This window comes from Tachyglossus aculeatus, chromosome X1 (genome assembly GCF_015852505.1).
Source record: "Tachyglossus aculeatus isolate mTacAcu1 chromosome X1, mTacAcu1.pri, whole genome shotgun sequence".
Taxonomy (NCBI): Eukaryota; Metazoa; Chordata; class Mammalia; order Monotremata; family Tachyglossidae; genus Tachyglossus; species Tachyglossus aculeatus.
Window position 1 is genome coordinate 38956643 of NC_052101.1, and position 18138 is coordinate 38974780.

Genomic DNA, 18138 nt, shown 5'->3' on the forward strand with positions numbered 1-18138 from the left:
GAACCATGTTGTCTAGCAGCGGCAGCCAGACAAGACAGACCAGCCTGATGGATGGCAAATTTGGAAAGGAGTTGCTTTCCGTAAGCTGAGACTTAGGGGGGAATCCATGAGAAGCAGAATGGTTTAGTGGAAAGAGCACAGGACAGTGAGTCAGGAAACCTAAATTCTAATCTTGACTCTGCCGTTTGTCAGCTATGTGACCCCGGGCAATGGCTCTGACGTGCATGGGCTTGCGGCAGGGTGGAGGGGCATGGCTCCTTGGGCCTAGGAGGGGACTATGTCCCTGGAGGAGATCCTCTCCACAGTGGGAATCAGTCATACAATTAATCAGTAATATGTATTGAGCGCTTACTGTGGGCAAAGTTTGTGATGCCTGCCCAGAGATGTGCTTGTCCTCCTCAATCCAGTGCTTAGAACAGTGACTTAGAACAGTGCATAATAATAATAATAATAATAATAATAATAGTTGCATTTATTAAGCACCTACTATGTGCAAAGCACTGTTCTATGCGCTGGGGAGGTTACAAGGTGATCAGGTTGTCCCCTGGGGAGCTCACAGTCTTAACCCCCATTCTACAGATGAGGTAACCAAGGCACAGAGAAGTTAAGTGACTTCCCCAAAGTCACACAGCTGACAATTGGCAGAGCCGGGATTTGAACCCCTGACCTCTGACCCCAAAGCCCGTGCTCTTTCCACTGAGCCTCATTGCTTCTCTAAGTAAGCGCATAGTAAGCACTTGACAAGTTCTGACCTTTGTCCACAGGGAGACATTGGTCTTTTCTGCTCTTCCAATCCTGTTTCCTGGAGCTGCTCCGTATCTTCCTGTCTTAGTGTGTGTGTGTGCCTCTGTGTTTGTAGGGTTCTTCTGGAGTTGGTCCTTGTGCTCAGCAACACGCTGTTGGCCATCTTGTGCTCTGACTTGTCCTGTGGCTTGGGCTGGCAGGGGAGGGGGGAGAGGGGGTGAATGAAGAGAAGCAGCGTGGCTCACTGGAAAGAGCCGGGCTTTGGAGTCAGAGGTCACGGGTTCAAATCCCAACTCTGCCAATTGTCAGCTGTGTGACTTCGGGCAAGTCACTTAACTTCTCTGTGCCTCAGTTACCTCATCTGTAAAATGAGGATTAAGACTGTGAGCCCCCCAACCGTTGAACAACTTGATCACCTTGTAACCTCCCCAGCGCTTAGAACAGTGCTTTGCACATAGTGCTTAATAATGCCATTATTATTATTATTCTGGTTTGCATAATAATAATAATACTTCTTAAGCACTTACTATGTGCCAAGCACTGTTCTAAGTGCCAGGGTAGATACAAGGTAATTAGGTTGGACCCAGTCCCTGTCCCATATGGGGCTCACCCTCTTAATCCCCGTTTTGCAGATGAGGTAACGGAGGCCCAGAAAAGTCATTCATTCATTCAATCGTATTTATTGAGCGCTTACTGTGTGCAGAACACTGTACTAAGCGCTTGGGAAGTACAAGTTGGCAACATATAGAGACGGTCCCTACCCAACAACGGTACAGCAGACGTGGCGGAGCTGAGATTAGAATCCAGAACCTTCTGACTTCCAAGCGTGTGCTCTAGCTGCATCTCGCCTTACATCTGGGTTCCAATTCCGGCGCATCTTAGGGGCTCCACCCTATGCTCGCAGACTCCAGCTTGGGATGGTAGAGCTGAGGGCGAAATGGATGTTGAGGGAGAGAGCTGGAGCAAGTCAGAGGTCACGGCTCTAGCCGTCCCTGTGACTCTCCACATCCCAGGGGGCTGCTCTGAGGCCAGGAGCCAAAGTTTCTTCTGGGGGTAAATGGTTGGGCTGCTCTCAGAGGGTCAGAGGGCAAGACTGTGAGGGCCGATCGCCAGGCCAACAGGGTAGAGCTGCCTTGAGGTACCAAGTGCTTTCTTGCCAGAACAAGGCAGAGATTCATGATTCCTTCCCGCTTTGAGACAATGTGACTTCTGTGCCAGGCAGCTGTAATATCTGGGAGGCAGATCTGCAGTTTTCAGCCTCTGAGTGGGCCCCGGGCCGATGCCATCCACACTCAAGTGACCCAGTTTCTTTCTGCTGGACTGATCCGGCTCCCTTGTCCCCACAGAGACGGTGTCCGGTTGGAGCAGAAAAGTTGGCTCTTCCCGCTCCTGGCCACCAGTTCCCTGCCACCTTCTATGTGGGGACTGGGAATCACCTCAGGTCAATCAATCATGGAGAAGCAGCCTGGCTCAATGGAAAGAGCCCGGGCTTTGGAGTCAGAGGTCATGGGTTCAAATCCCGGCTCTGCCAATTGTCAGCTGGGTGACTTTGGGCAAGACACTTCACTTCTCTGAGCCTCAGTTACCTCATCTGTCAAATGGGGGATTAAGACTGTGAGCCCCATGTGGGACACCTGATCACCTTGTAACCTCCCCGGTGCTTAGAACAGTGCTTTGCACATAGTAAGTGCTTAATAAATGTTTTATTATTTATTATAATAAATAATGGCGTAGTGGATAGAACATGGGCCTGGGAGTTAGCAGGTCATGGGTTCTAATCCTGGCTTCGCCACGTCTGCTGTGGGACCTTGGGCAAGTCACTTCACTGGCCCTCTGTTACCTTATTTGTAAAATGGGGATTGAGACTGTGAGCCTCATGTGGGACAGGGACTGTGTCCAACTTGATTTGCTTGAATCCACCCCACGCTTAGTACAGTGCCAGGCACATAATAAGTACTGAATAAAATACCATCATTATTATTATTATTGCAGATCACTGTCCTAAGCACTTGGGAGAGTATGGTGTTACAGAGTTGGTAGACATGTTCCCTGCCCACAACGAAATTAAGCGTGGTCCAAACCATGTTGTGTGTTCGGGGTGCAAATTTTTCCAGCTGAGGCCAGTGCTAGCCCATGTAGCTTTTCCAGCTGTAGCCCAGTGCTAGCTGTTTCTAACTTACAGGAATCTTGTTGTGCTGTGGATGGCCTAGTTCTTAATGGGCCTCATGCCCCTAGCATGCCCTAATGGAAAGGACACAAGCCTAATGGAGAGGACCCAGGTTCAAATCCTGGCTCTACCACTGCCTGCTCTGTGACTCAAGTCACTCAAGTTCTTCATCTGTAAAATGGGGATTCAGTCGCTTTTCTTTTTAATGACATTTGTTAAGTGCTAACTATGTGCCATAGTGTGTACTCTGGGATATATAATAATAACAATAATAATTATGGTATTTGATAAGCACTTACTGTATGCCAGGCACTGTACTAAGCACTGGGCACTGTACAAGATAGTCAGGTTGGACATTGTCCCTGTCCCACATAGGGCCCACAGTTTGAATCCCCATTTTACAGATGAGGTAACTGAGGCACAGAGAAGTAAAGTGACACACCCAAAGTCACAGAGCAGACAAGTGGGGGAGCCAGGATTAGAATCCAGGTCCTCTGACTGTCAGGCCCGTGCTCTTTCCACTAGACCACACTGCCTCTCTATTCTCAAACTTGTGAATCCCATGTCGGCAGGGACCCGAGTGTTTAGTCCGGTGCTTGGCCCAATGTAAGCACTTAATGAATGCTGTTAATATTCTTGGTAGATGCAGCCAAACCCAGTTTCCCCCAGTACCTGGTCCTAACTCCAGAGGTGTATCTATGGCGCAGGCCACATTTATTCTGGAAATGGGGCTCTTATACAGTACGTGGAACGTTTGCCTTCTAAGAAATGTCTGTTTCCTCCTGGCCGCAGCTGGGCCGTGACCTCCATTTCCCAAGAGTTTGCATCAGGAGAGTGCAGTCAGAGCACCCTGGCAGACACTCCCCAAACGTGGGTCTCACATCTGCCACTAACGCAAACCATCTGTCCGAACCAAGTAGGCTCTTAGCACTGTTTCCTTTGGACGGGGTTGCTAACTTTTCCCTCCGTCTCCAGTTTGTGTCTTGTAAACTGCTGATCTCGGATTCTCCGATTTCCCCCGAGCCTTGTGATGTGGCAGCTCCAGGCTGAGCTCAGCTTGGTACCCCGCCCACCACGACCGCCTCACTTCCCTCCTCTGTGCTCCCTTCCCTCCCCTCTGAGGGGGTCGTGGGGTCGGGGCTTCTCCCCCAGCGCTGGCTGGGACCCAGGGAGTTGCTGTCCTGGCTGCCCATTTTTGGGGAGAAGAGAGTGGGCATCATGATTGCATCGCCGACACCCGCTCCTCAACTGCTGCCTTGGCACTATGGGAAACAGCTGGGGCAAGTTCCTTATCGACCACCCTTGGCACGTCTCTGGCCGGGGGAGCCACAGTGTTGTGGAACACCCACCTTGGGCACGTTTTCCTCTGATGGGAATCAGCGAGAGAAATTATAGAGGAATAACAAGATTTCTTGCGAGACTGTTTGGGGGCACAGCCAGATAGGCCCCGATTCACGTCCTGGACAGGTGCTGGGGGAAGGGCAGAGAGAAGACCCGCTTAGTCCCTAATCTCCAGTGGCTGGTGGTCAGATGTGGGGGTGATGGAGCGAGATGGCTGCAGACAGCACCTCGGTCTGAGTCAGAACAGCCAAGCTACATGGAAGCGTGAACCGAGGATGTCCTCGTGGGCAGGGCTGGATCTAGGAGCTGGTTCCTAAGGTTGGCTCCCACCCCTGAGTCCAGAGGCCATCCCATCACATAAGTCCCTGGTGCGTGTCTCTCCCTCCATCCTCAGGGGCTCCCTCCCCCAAAGATGACTCCAGAACTGTGGGAGATGGAAAGTTGGGGCCAAGGAAGTGAACATTCAAGCCACCCCCTAAGGCCCAGTTTTGGTCCTGTGCTGTATCAATTTCTACCCACGAGCAATGGCAGTGACCTAATCCTGCCAGCAGCCTGGAGGGTGTTTATTGTGGTCCCATGGGAGCCAACAAAGGGACCTGGTGCAGCTTGGCTGGGCTGTGGCCAAACGGTAGTTGCCACATTCAGCACCTCCTGCTGTTTGAGCTACCCCAGTGTCGGAGCCCACAGCTCACCCAATCAATCAATCATGTTAATGAGCGCTTACTGTGGCAGGGCACTGTACTAAGTGCTTGGGAGAGTACAACCCAACAATGCAACAGACACATTCCCGGCCCACAGTGAGCTTACAGTTTAGAGGGGGAATGGGGAAAGACCTGGAAAAGGTGTCCTAAAATTGGCTGCCTTCCCACACCCAGTTGATTTCCCTGATGACCATACCTGGTGAACTTAACTGTATGGTGCAGTAATAATAATAATTAATCATTATGGTATTTGTTAGGTGCTTACTGTGTTCCAGGTATTGAATTAAACACTGGGAGGGATATAAGCAAATCGGGAGGGACACAGTCCCTGTCCCACGTGGGGCTCCCAGTCTCCATCCCCATTTTCCAGATGAGGTAACTGAGGCCCAGGGAAGGCCCAAGGTCACACAGCAAAGTGGCAAAGCCGGGATTAGAACCCATGCCCTTCTGTCTCCCAGGCGCATGGTCTCTCTACTGTGCCATGCTGTGTACCCTGAGGAATCAGCTACAGTCACACCCATAGTTGAGATCTTTCCATTAGTGGTTCATCTTTGAAAGCAAACGATGGGCCTAGATAACTCTTCAGAAGCAAGCTGATCACCCCTGCCCAGCTAAGGGGGCAGGAATGAGTCGGGTTACCTGAGAGTGGCAATCTGGAAAGGCTTCTTGGAGGAGGATAGTTTTTTGTTTCAAAGGAGGTAGCGGTTCAGCTCGGCAACTCCCAACCTTTTTCAAGTTGTGACATTATTTTGTCCCCATGGGGAGGAGGGGATCAGTGGGTACTCAGGAAAAATCATGGAACAAGGTCCATACTAATCAAAGGTGATGGTAAATCAGGCGATGGTATTTACTGAACACTTACTGTGTGCTGAGTACTGAACTCAGGGCTTAGGAGAGTACAATATAACACAGTTGGTAGACATGTTGTATTGATAGGGTAGCAGCATGGCCTAGTGGAAAGAGCATGGGTGTGGGAGTTAGAGGACCTGGGTTCTAATCCCAGCTCTGACAGTTGCCTGATGTATGACCTCGGGCAAGTTTCTCTGTGCCTCAGTTACCTCGTCTGTAAAATGGGGATTAAGACTGTGAGCCCTATGTGGGGCAAAGACTCTTGTTCAACTTGATGAAGCTGTATCTACCCCAGCACTTAGAACAGTGCCTGACACATAGTAAGATCTTAACAAAGACCATAAAAAAAAACCCAGTCAAAATAAAAAACACATTTCCTGCCCACAAGGAGCTAACAGTATTCACTTCTGGCCAAATATCTCTGCAAGGATCCTAAAAGTACTTCCTGTAGTTTAGGTAAATATTGGCAATCACAACTCTGGCCAAGAAAAAACTAGGCCTATTCCAGGAAAAGACCTAGAATGTGGGATGACTAGGCATTGAGCCAGAGGTCGTCCTAAAAGGTGGGTTGACTTGAGGAAGTGATGTAGGCTCCGGTTACTAAGCCTGTGAAGCCAGTTTAGTAGAACTGTTCAGAGGTTGGCACAATTTGCCAGGCTGTTTTAGCTAATTGTTTCCCCAATCTCTTGTGTTCCTCTTTAGATGCAGATGTTGGACAAGTTTCCAATGGAAGGTGGCCAGAAGGACCCCAAGCAAAGGATCATCCCCTTTCTGCCTGGTAGGTGGGCCTGTCCAGCTGGGGAGCGTGGCAGCGGGCCGGGGAGAGGAATCACGATTTGGTCCTGGGGTGCTCTCAGCCCTGTGCAGTTTTCACTCTGAGTTTCTGATTCTCCTTTTAGAGGGAGGTGGGAAGGCCGGGGAGAACTCTCTGATCTACTGTCCTGACCGAAATTCGTGATTGGAAAAAAAAAAAAATTCACCAAACTGAAAGGGGAGTATCCTTGAAGCAGTCCATCATATTTATTGAGTGCTTACTCTGTGCAGAGCACTGTACTAAGTACTTAGAAGAGTACAGTATAACAATATAATAGATGCATTCCCTGCCCACAACAAGCTTACAACGTAGAAGACGTTTACTGGGGAAAAGTGTGGTTGGGAATCACTTTTTTTTAAAGTACTCTAAATTTGAATCTTTTATAAAATCTTACGCATAAAGTTGTTCCATTCATCTTGATCTTCAGGCACGGGGCCCTGTGTTGAAATGGGTTTAGGTTTGGGGGTGTTTAGTATTTTCCCTCAGGGACTAGTGAAAGTGGCTTCTTTTACTGGGATACCATCCCCTTTCAGCTAAGGCCAAGCATAGCCTTTGGGGACCCCTCCCCAGCTCTGAATACTCCCCTCTGGCCTTTCCTGTAGCCCAGGCAGTGGCAGGGAAGCGTCTTGTCCCCAAGAGGCCATGGGAGTCCGACATCTCCACTCAAGCTCCAGTCTGTAGCATCAGCAGACAAGGCACAAAAGCAAACAGCAGTGCTGTGCAGTTTTCTATTCCAGGAAGAACTGGCAAAAAGTCTGATTTGCAAAGTAAAAATTACAGTTTGGCCCGCTTCCATCATAGGAAAAAAATCCCACCGGTTCCCACAAAAGCTGCTGTTTTGCAAAGCTGGTTCTTGTGTGCTTGCAGCTGGCCCCTTGAACCACTGGGTAAAGCTGGGGCTGGGCTCCCCCACACCCATTCCTCACCCCCACATACTCCTACCTCTCTCTATAGTGGGATCCCCAGGCACCACAAGCAGTAGGATTCCTGGGTCAGGGGCCACAGGATCGAGAGCTCAGTTTCCCCTGCTGATTGGCATTAAAACCATCCTAGAGCCTCTTGTGCATCTCCCACCCAGGTAGGATCCGAGGGGTCATAGTTCACCCCACCAGGAAATGTTTCCTTATGTTTAACATCCCTCCTGCCGCTGGCAGCCTCTCCTGAGGGGACCTGGGGAGGTGCCTTCATTCTGGAGTGGGGAGCCTCTCCTGAGCTCCTCCTTCCCAAGGCTCGGACGTGTTCTTTCCCTCCAGCTCCGTCTTCCAAAAGAGTCATGTGGGACCAGGGTCCTCTGCCAGGAGTCAGAACGCAGGCTCTGGCAAGCTGGTGAAATTGGACCTACTCCAGAGCCTTCTGGGCCAGCCTTTGGGAACAGGCTCTGTGTCCAACTCCTCCTTAAAGGAGCCACGCTTCTGATTTCACAAGACGGGCTGGGGCTCCAGGGTCTGAGCCAGTGGGCCCTTGGGAGGCAATGGATTGCCACATCAGGAGCACTGACGATCACTGTGAGGCCCTTGGCCTTGGGGACAGCTGTGGGCCCTCAGCTCCGGCTCACAAGGCTAGGATGGAAGGTGCCAATATGGCTCGCTTCTGAGTCAAGGGAGAGAAGGAAACACTGAGGGGAGTCCCTGGCTCCCCATCCCTGGTTTGGGGGTGCAAGATTTCCCCCCTAGCATGGTCCTGGGTAAGTCTCCTGCTGGATCTGAGTGTACAGTCAATCGGTATTTATTGAGCACCTACTGCATGTTGTGCATTGCACTAAGCGCTTGGGAGAGTACAGTAGAGTAAGCCCGTATGACCCCTGCCCTCTAGGAGTTTACAGTCTCGCTGGGGTGATGGACATTAAAGTAACCTAAAGACAGGAGAAAGCAATGGAATATGAAGATATGTATGTAAGTGCTGTGGGGACATATGAATGCCCAAATGCATAAATAATAATAAAAATTGTAGTGTTCAGTAAGCACTATGTGCCAACCACTGTACTAAATCCCTGGGTAGATACAAGATCATCAGATTGGACACATCAGATAAGTGCTGGAGCCAGGTTTAAAATCCAGGTACCCTGACTCCTAAGCCTATGTTCTTTCCAGTAGGCCACACTGCCTTCCTAGGTGGCCCATAATAACAGTAATTGTGGTATTTGTTAAGCGCTTACTGGGTGCCAAACATTGTACTAAACGCTGGGGTGGGTACAAGCAAATCAGGTAGGACATAGTCCCTGTCCCACAGTCTCAATCCCCATTTTACAGATGAGGTAACTGAGGCACAGAGAAGTGAAGTGACTTAACCAAGGTCACAAAGCAGACAAGTGGCGGAGACCACTCAAGGAGGTATAAATCTGTCAGACAGAGATCCCTTTCCACTCCGATCTTTGCGCTAATCCCTGCTGCCCTTGGGGAGGACAGGATTCCCCCCACTCCAATTTGGTTCCATCTCCCCTGCAATCCTAGAGCTCCACTTGGAGGATGGACCAGGTGACTGACATCTAAAGAAAGACCTAGTGAGCAACTGAAGGGTGACCTCCTCTCCTAGTGAGTAGCTAGAAGGTGACCCTCTCTCTCCTTACCCCCTGGGGTTGATGCAGCCTATCAGTCGTTCCTTCATCTTTACCAGAAGACTCTGCCTTTTTGTTCCCAGTGAAGCGGTTCCTGCTTAGTGTTGTCACCCCTGGGTCAGAGGTACTGGAGGGCAGCAACCGGATCGTTTCTCTCTGCCTCAGTTACCTCATGTATAAAATGGGGATTATGTCTGTGAGCTGTATGGGGGACAGGGCCTGTGTCCAACCCAATTATTTTGTATCTACCCCAGTGCTTAGTATTGTAACTGACACGTAGTAAGTACTTAACAAATACCATGAAAAAGAATAGGGATCCCAGCTCTGCCACTGACCCGTTTTGTGACCTAGGGCAGATTGTTGAACCTCACTGAGCTTCATCAATCAATCAATCAATCGTATTTATTGAGCGCTTACTATGTGCAGAGCACTGTACTAAGCGCTTGGGAAGTACAAATTGGCATCACATAGAGACAGTCCCTACCCGATAGTGGGCTCACAGTCTAAAAGGGGGAGACAGAGAACAGAACCAAACATACCAACAAAATAAAATAAGTAGGATAGAAATGTACAAGTAAAATAAATAAATAAATAAATAAACAGAGTAATAAATATGTACAACCATATATACATATATACAGGTGCTGTGGGGAGGGGAAGGCGGTAAGGCGGGGGGATGGAGAGGGGGACGAGGGGGAGAGGAAAGAAGGGGCTCAATCTGGGAAGGCCTCCTGGAGGAGGTGAGCTCTCAGGAGGGCCTTGAAGGGAGGAAGAGAGCTAGCTTCATCTGATTTCCTGCCTGTAAAATAGGCATGATGAGTTCCTGCCTCTACCTCATAGGGATGTTGTGAAGCTAAAATGAGATAATGTGGGGAAAAAAGTACGAGCACATTTCAAGTCACTCTATTATTGTCCCTGGGGTGTGGGGAGGAGACTGAGATTTTTTTACAGGCTGGAGTCACTCCAAGCTCCAGTTTGAGACTAAGCTCATTATGGTCAAGGAATGCGGCTGTTATATTGCTGTGATGTACTCTCCCAAGCACTTAGTGTAGTGCTCTGCACACCGTAAGCGCTCAGTAAATATGATTGATCGATTGATTGAATACTTTTGAGATTGCAATAGTGAGTTTGTCTTATTCCATGCAGGAAAAATCCTCTTCCGTCGAAGTCACATCAGAGATGTAGCAGTGAAACGTCTGATCCCCATTGATGAGTACTGTAAGGTGAGTGGGTCAGAGTGGCTGACTGGATCAGCAGGTCAATCTGCTTTGGGTTCCTAGATTTTCCTATATTATCAATATCAATCCCTTGTATTTATTGAGCTCTTACTGTGTGCGGGGCATTGTATTGAGTGCTTGTAAGAGTACATCACGACAGTATAACAGACACATTCCTTGCCCACAATGAGCTTAGTCTAGTTGGGGAGACAGACATTAATATAAATAAGTAAATTACAGGTATGGATATAAGTGCTGTGGGGCTGGGGGCAAGGGTGGCGAATAAAGGGAGCAAGTCAGGGTGACGCAGAAGGGAGTGGGAAAAGGGAAAATGAGGGTTTAGTCCAGGAAGGCCTCTTGGAGGAGATGTGCCTTCAATAAAGCTTTGCAGGTGGGGAGAGTAATTGTCTGTCGGATATGAAAAGGGAGGGCGTTCCAGGCCAAAGGCAGGATGTGAGCGAGAAGTCAGCGGTGAGACAGACGAGATCAAGATAAAGTTGGAGCGAAGTGTGCGGGTTGGGTTGTAGTAAGACATGAGGTAGGAGGGGGCAAGGTGATTGAGCGTGTTAAAGCCAAAGGTAAGGAGTTTCTCTTTGTTGCAGAGGTGGATGGGAAACCACTGGAGACTCTTGAGAAGTTGGGAAACACGGCCTGAATGTTTTTGTAGAAAAATGATCCAAGAAGCAGAGTGAAGTATGGACTGGAGTTGGGAGAGACAGGAGGCAGGGAGGTCAGCAAGAAGGTTGATACAATAATCAAGGTGGGATAGGATAAATCCTTGGATTAACATGGTAGCAGTTTGGATAGAGAGGGAAGGGTGGATTTTTAGCAGTGTTGGGAAAGTTGAACTGATAGGATTTATTAATATTGTTATTATCTGGCAACCTGCTGTGCAGAGAAGAGTGTCTCAGACTTTCCCTATCCTTACAGCGACTTTGTCTTTAGAGTTGACTTTCCAGTGCTCCCCACTCTCTCTCACATAATGAAAGATTTTCCTCCTTCTCTTTGTCCTTTTCTCATCCTCAGCTTCCCTCTTTGCTTTTCCTTCCTTCCCCTTGATGGTTACACATGCTCAATTCTTCCCTGGCCCTTCTCCAACCTGAAACGTGGCCTCCCAGACAGACTCACACTTGGTTTTCTGTATTTTAGCCAGTTTTCTGTCTAAGGCAAAATGTTCCCCCCAATCCCAGGAGTATCTAGATGCTGTCCTGTCTCTATTCTACCATTTATAACTGAACTCTCTAAATTAAGCTCGCTATAACCGGCTGTTTCCATTTCCTGTTTACATGCTGTTTTCCAACTCCCTTCCACCTGGATTTCGTCCTCCTCTCCCCTGAATGTGACCTTTTCCTGCCTAGATTTAACATTCTCTCTTCTGTTACTATCCTGCTGGACTCTGTCTGCTTTAGGTATTGTAGACCATCTTTGTTGACCCCTCTTTCCTTTCCTTCTCGAAAGTGTTTGTCCTCAGCTCCGGGGAGCAGTTCTCTTCATTTGCTGCCCCCTTTGATTCTTTTGGCTTTTCTTCTTGCTCCATAATGGTGGATGTCCCTGATGGCTCAGTTCTGGGCTCTCTGCTCTTCTTCTGCTAGATTGTAAGTTCCTGGACCACAGGGATTTTGTCTACCTCCACTACTGTACTATCCCAAGTGCTTAATATGGCATTCTGCCCAGAGTAAGCACTCAATAAACACCATGAATTCACTGACTGATGCTTATTCTCTCAGGAGTTCACCCACTCTCAGGTACCACTTCTCTGTATATGTTTCGCCAGATCTGCATCTCTAGCCCCGTCCTCTCACCTACTTTCTAACCTCTGCCTCCTCCTGCCGTGCCATGGTAGTCACTGCTGTGGTGATTATCTCCTCCTTGATATCTCACTGTCGCCTCAGACATCATACCTCAAAAACAGTGCTCGCACACTGCCCCCCTAAACACTTTTCTCTTCCCAACTTCCACAGTATCCCTAACCTTCAGGCACAAAACCTCTCTCTCGTTTCTAAACCCCCACTTCAGCCTGTCTCTGAGCCTAACCAAGTCTCCCACAGTAATATCTCACCAATCTACCCCTTCCTCACTTCTCCTTCAGCCACCGCCTTGGCCCGGGCCCTCACCCCCTATGCCTGGATCATTGCAGTAGCTTACCTGTTTCCACAGCAAGAATCAATATCCTCAGATTAGCCGCTCCCCTCATTCTCCTCCTCCTCCTCCCACTCTTCCTCCTCCTCAGAAACCACTCTGAGAAACAGCATGGCCTAGTGGAAAGAGTACAGTCCTGGGAGTAAGAGGACCTGGGTTCTAACTCTGTTGTATTTGCTCTCTCTAGTCCTTAGGACAGTGCTCTGCCACTTTCCTGCTGTGTGACCTTTGGCAAGTGACAATTTCTTTATACTTTCCTCAACTCTAAAATAGGGATGCAATATCTGTTTTCCTTCCTACTTAACTGTGAGCTTCATGTGGGACAGGGACTGTGTCTTATCTGATTAAAACGTATCTACCCAGTGTTTAGAACTGTGCTTGACAAATAGTAAGTGCTTAACAAATACCATTTTTCTATCACTGGAGCTTCAGGCTGGAAAGTCAAGGCCATGATGTAACATAATTGAAATCTACAGAATTATGGAGGGTGTGGTTAGAGGGAACACAGAATTACTGTATCTCAAAACTCCAGGGTGAGAAGACTTCCTTTGCAGCTTGAAGGTGGAAAATTGAGAACCAAGTAAAGGAAACATTTTTTCATTTAGGGAGCGGTAAATAAGTGCGTGTGATTGGTCAGCAATGGAAGTTGTACGGGCAAGAAATAATAGCATGTTCTCAGGGAGTAAATGCCATTGAATGAAAAGATGAATGAATGTGTGGATCATTTATGGCAACAGATTTGGAATTGATTTCTAAAGGGAAAGTTAGAGATGTAGAGAGACCAGGGTGAATGGAAGGGGTTGGGGGGAATTAAAATCATTGGATGGTTCATCCATGATCACGAGCTTGCTGTGCAGAAGGGCATCTATCACCTGATTCTTCTAAGCATCCTGGAGCCATGTGTGAAGAAAAGGTCTTGGGCTGGATGTTGCTTCTTTCTCCTTCTCTTAATCAACACATATCTTTCCTTCCTTCCACACACAATCATTCATTCATTCAATTGTATTTATTGAGCGCTTACTGTGTGCAGAGCACTGTACTATGTGCTTGGGAAGTGCAAGTTGACAGTCATTCACGTCCATTGCCCAGAAACCTCCTCCCCACAGTAATATCATAACAAAGTGGCTAACACAGTCTTCTAGACTGTGAGCCCACTGTTGGGTAGGGACTGTCTCTATATATTGCCAACTTGTACTTCCCAAGCGCTTAGTCCAGTGTTCTGCACACAGTAAGTGCTCAATAAATACGATTGATTGATTAACAAACGTGACATATTTATCTTAGAGGAAATTCTTCCCCAGCATTCTGCTTCTATGTAAGTTTACCCATTTCTTTTGAGACTAGAGCCAGTCTGTCTTCCCAAGTCGGTCAGCCCTTAGGAGAGTACAGTATAATAACATGAAAGACATATTCTCTGCCCACAATGAGCCTACAGTCTAGAGGGGGAGACAGACAATATAAATAAGTTACAGATATGTATAAGCTCCCGGACAGCAGTGAAGTGTTCAGTTCAGTATCGCAGTGGCGGGATGCTATTTTCCAAATCCAGGGACCTCCTGACTCCCCTGACTGTGGGTTTTCTTCAAGAAGAGTCCAGGTTTTCTCCTGTTCCTCCTTCTGTACAGCATCCATTCAGATTTTTTTTAGTGATACTTGCTAAGCACTTATGTGTCAAGCACTGTACTAAGCACTGAGGTAGATATACGCTATTCAGGTAGGACGTACTTCTTGTTCCATAAGGAGCTCATAGTCCAAGTAGCAGAGAGAACAGATATTGAATCCCCATTTTGCAGTTGAGGAAACTTGAGGCACAGAAGTGAAATGATTTGCCCAAGGTCACAGCAGGCAAGTGACAGAACTGGGGATTAGAACCCAGTTCTTCTGACTCTTGGGCCCATGCTTTTTCCACTAGGCCATGCTGCTTTCTTGACAGATTCTTGGCTGCCCTCAGCAAATCCTACCCCTCCATCACTATGATGATTACTTTCCTAACTTTATCCTTCCCTTGCACTCTGGGGCCCTTGGCTCTTCCCATGACATTACTTTGGGTTCTAAAGGAAATATTCTTCAGCGATAAGAGGCTTCAACTGTTGGCTCAATAGGGTGGTGTAAAATGGAGCAAATCCATGTAAATGTTCAGTGGGAGGTGCCAGCAGATTGTTGTGTGACTCTGGCAGCATTACTCTTTTAGCCATTACTGGATGATTAAGTGTCAGCTTGATCCGCCTGACTTCTCTGGCTCAAGAGGGACCAGTCAGAGCCCCTTGGAGGGGCCGAAAACTGGGACGAGTTGCTGAGAGAAGGCAGCGCAGTTGGACTAGGCCTGGCTGAAGCCTGAGCAGCAGGGCCGGTCCCCTTGTCGGCCCGTGGCTCAGTGGAAAGAGCCCGGGCTTTGGAGTCAGAGTTCATGGGTTCAAATCCTGGCTCCGCCAATTGTCAGCTGTGTGACTTTGGGCAAGTCACTTCACTTCTCTGTGCTTCAGTGACCTCATCCGTAAAATGGAGATTAAGACTGTGAGCCCCCCGTGGGACAACCTGTCACCTTGTAACCTCCCCAGCACTTAGAACAGTGCTTTCACATAGTAAGCACTTAATAAATGCCATCATTCTTATTATTATTATCTGAGACATGATTATTTTCTTCTAGGAGTGGAGTAGTACCACCCCTTGCCTCCGCAGGGCTGCTTACCAATTTTGCGGGCTACCCAGGCCTCATGGTCTCTCCCTGTATGGAAGCCAGCCCCTTTGTCATTTAACACTTTTTTTATGGTATTTGTTGAGCGCTTACTCTGTGCCAGGCACTGTTCTGGAGTAGATACAAGGTAATCAGGTTAGACACGTCCATAATAATAATAATAATAATAATAATTTTGGTATTTGTTAAGTGCTTACTATGTGCAAAGCACTGTTCTAAGCGCTGGGGAGGATACAAGGTGATACGGTTGTCCCATGTGGCACTCACAATCTTAATCCCCATTTTACAGATGAGGTGGTAGGCCCAGAGAAGTGAAGTGAGTTGCCCAAAGTCACACAGCTGACAAGCGGTGGAGCCAGGATTTGAACCCATGACCTCTGACTCCAAAGCCTGAGCCACTGAGCCACGCTGCTTCCCCATGCCCATGTCCCACAGGGGGTTCAAATTGTAATCCCCATTTTAAAGATGGGGCAAAGTGAAGTGACTTGCCCAGGGTCACACAGAAGACAAGTGACGGAGCCAGGACTAGAGCCCAGGTCCTTCTGACACCCAGGCCTGTGCACTGTCCATTAGGCCACACTTCTTCCACCACCTGGGAGCCCAGTCTGACTGAGGGCAGTACCAGTTGTCCCTCCAGCCAGTGGCTTTGGTGACATAATTTGGACCTTCCCCAGGTCCCAGTGGACACCTGGGAAGCAACAAGGCTCACACTACATGCGAGCCAACTTGGGAGCTGTGGCCAGCTCCAGACCCCGCATCACTCCCCGCCAACCGAATCAGGCGGTGACTAGCTGCGACCTCACCTTCCCCACCCCCTCTTCTGAGCATTAATGTCTGTGTCCCCTTTTTCTCGGTCTCCTCAGGCCCTGATCCAGTTACCCCCCTACATCTCTCAGTGTGATGAGGTCCTCCGCTTCTTTGAGACGAGACCGGAAGACCTGAACCCCCCAAAAGAGTAAGTTGGTCTGCTGGGAGCCTCTCTTGGCCTGGCTGGAAAGCCATACAAGTGGGTCAGTCTGTTTCGGTTCTCATCCAGGATCCTGGATGGTGGCAGCTGTGTGGGCAGCGGTGGTGACCACAGGGCAGGGCCGTCGCCGCTCCCAGGCAGCCCCCCAGCTCGGGGAGATGGGAGGGGAACTCAGCTCAGCGGCTTCTTGGACAACGAAGAGCTGAGGGAGCTGCTTGCCGTAGACCAGTCCAAACCCCAGGCTGAGTCTTCCATTACCGCTGCTCCCCTACATAACTGGTTCATTCTTTCAGAGTCCCCCTCAAAGGGACCAGCCCGGCAAATGGTTTAGAGCAGGGGCAGTCACACGTCAGTGCTTCAAGGGTGAAGAAAAAATGCCAATGGATTCAGCATCTACCTTTGCTCTCCCCACCGTCAAGTAGGCACCCTGTATCCCAACCCTCTTCACAACAACGTTTTACTCCCCCTGCCTCCATATTTGTTTGGTCATGTTGCATGGAGGTGAAGCTTTTTCTGGGTTGAGGTGTGACCTCTAATGTTGGGGGAAGAGAGGATTTTGGGGGTAGTAGATTCAGTAAGACAGGAGCCCTCAGCTGGAGTCAAAAAGGCCACAGCAGGCCCCTCACTCCTTCTCCATCCTCTCTCTGGAGATAGATATCCTCCAAATCATCTGCAAAGCTATAACCAGAACAGTATCCTTGTAGGAATTTGCAAAAGACGCTCTCTGCAGAATCCACATGGATGACCTGGTTCTGAGCCAGCATATAGTCTCTTGCTCTGTGAGATACCTCAGGAAAGAAGCCACCCATTTCTAGTCGTTGCCACTAGCCACTTTGCCCTACAGGGGACTTCTTTATTGAAGCCATGGAAAGATCAGTGGGAGTAGAGGTATGAGTCTAAAGAGTAGCAGTAGTAGTAAATAAATAATAATGGCATTTATTAAGTGCTTACTATGTGCAAAGCACTGTTCTAAGCGCTGGGGCACTGTTCTAAGCGTTGGGAGTAATTGAGAGCCCAATGTGCAATTATTTATAGAGAGCCCAGTGGGTGCAATGTACTGTATTAAGCGCTTGGAAAAGTAGAGAAGATGCAAGAGACATGTTCCTGTCCACAAGAATCTTACCCTCTAAAGGTCTGTGAGGTGAGAGGTGCCTTTGGCATAAGATATGAGAGGAGATGGTGTCCATAGGTCTAGAACCTGCTGCAGGGAGGGGAGTTGAAGGTGGTTAGGGAGGCTGAGGTACTGAGATCCCAGGAAATTTGTCAGGCATTCCAACCTAGGTTTATGTTGGTACATATTTGGTGGAAATCTAGAACATTGTAATTCTAGTGAGACTGTCCAGTCTAAGCCTCCCCGGATGGACCATGGGAGTGAAAGGGAAAGAAAGTGAATGAAGCATAGGTAGCCTGCAGGTAGAAGGAGGCTCAGGTAGATCAAAAAAGACAGGGGTGATAGAGCAGAAGGGATGAGGTTTGTCTACGAGTTCTGACCTCTTAACTCCTTACGATCTCACATTTTCTATTGCTTCCACCTGGAGGCAGGACCACAGGTACCTAAAACTCAAAATGGCCCAAACTGACCTCTTCTTCCCTCTTCCCTTGAAGCAGCGTGGCTCAGTGGAAAGAGCACAGGCTTGGGAGTCAGAGGTCATGGGTTCTAATCTCGGCTCCCCCACATGTCTGTGTGACCTTGGGCAAGTCACTTAACTTCTCTGAGCCTGAGTTACCTCATCTGTAAAATGGGGATTAAGACTGTGAGCCCCACGTGGGACAACATGATCACCTTGTATGCCCCCCCAGCGCTTAGAACAGTGCTTTGCACATAGTAAGCGCTTAACAAATGCCATTATCATTATTATTATTCATTTATTCTTAAGTGAATATTATTATTATTCACTGTCCTCCCAATTTCGAAAGCTCTCCACCTCGGTAGCATCTTGAACTCGTCTG

At 48.6% G+C, this 18138-nt stretch overlaps 1 protein-coding gene across 1 annotated transcript in view; it reads left to right on the forward strand.

The window, feature by feature from the left end:
* Positions 1-18138, forward strand: part of SH3PXD2B (SH3 and PX domains 2B) — an 85993-nt gene that overhangs the window by 39498 nt on the left and 28357 nt on the right. Inside the window, exons 3-5 of the mRNA XM_038740007.1 lie at positions 6505-6580; positions 10317-10393; positions 16085-16176. Of these exons, the coding sequence (XP_038595935.1) occupies positions 6505-6580; positions 10317-10393; positions 16085-16176 (245 nt within the window). The remainder of the gene's footprint in view (positions 1-6504; positions 6581-10316; positions 10394-16084; positions 16177-18138) is intronic.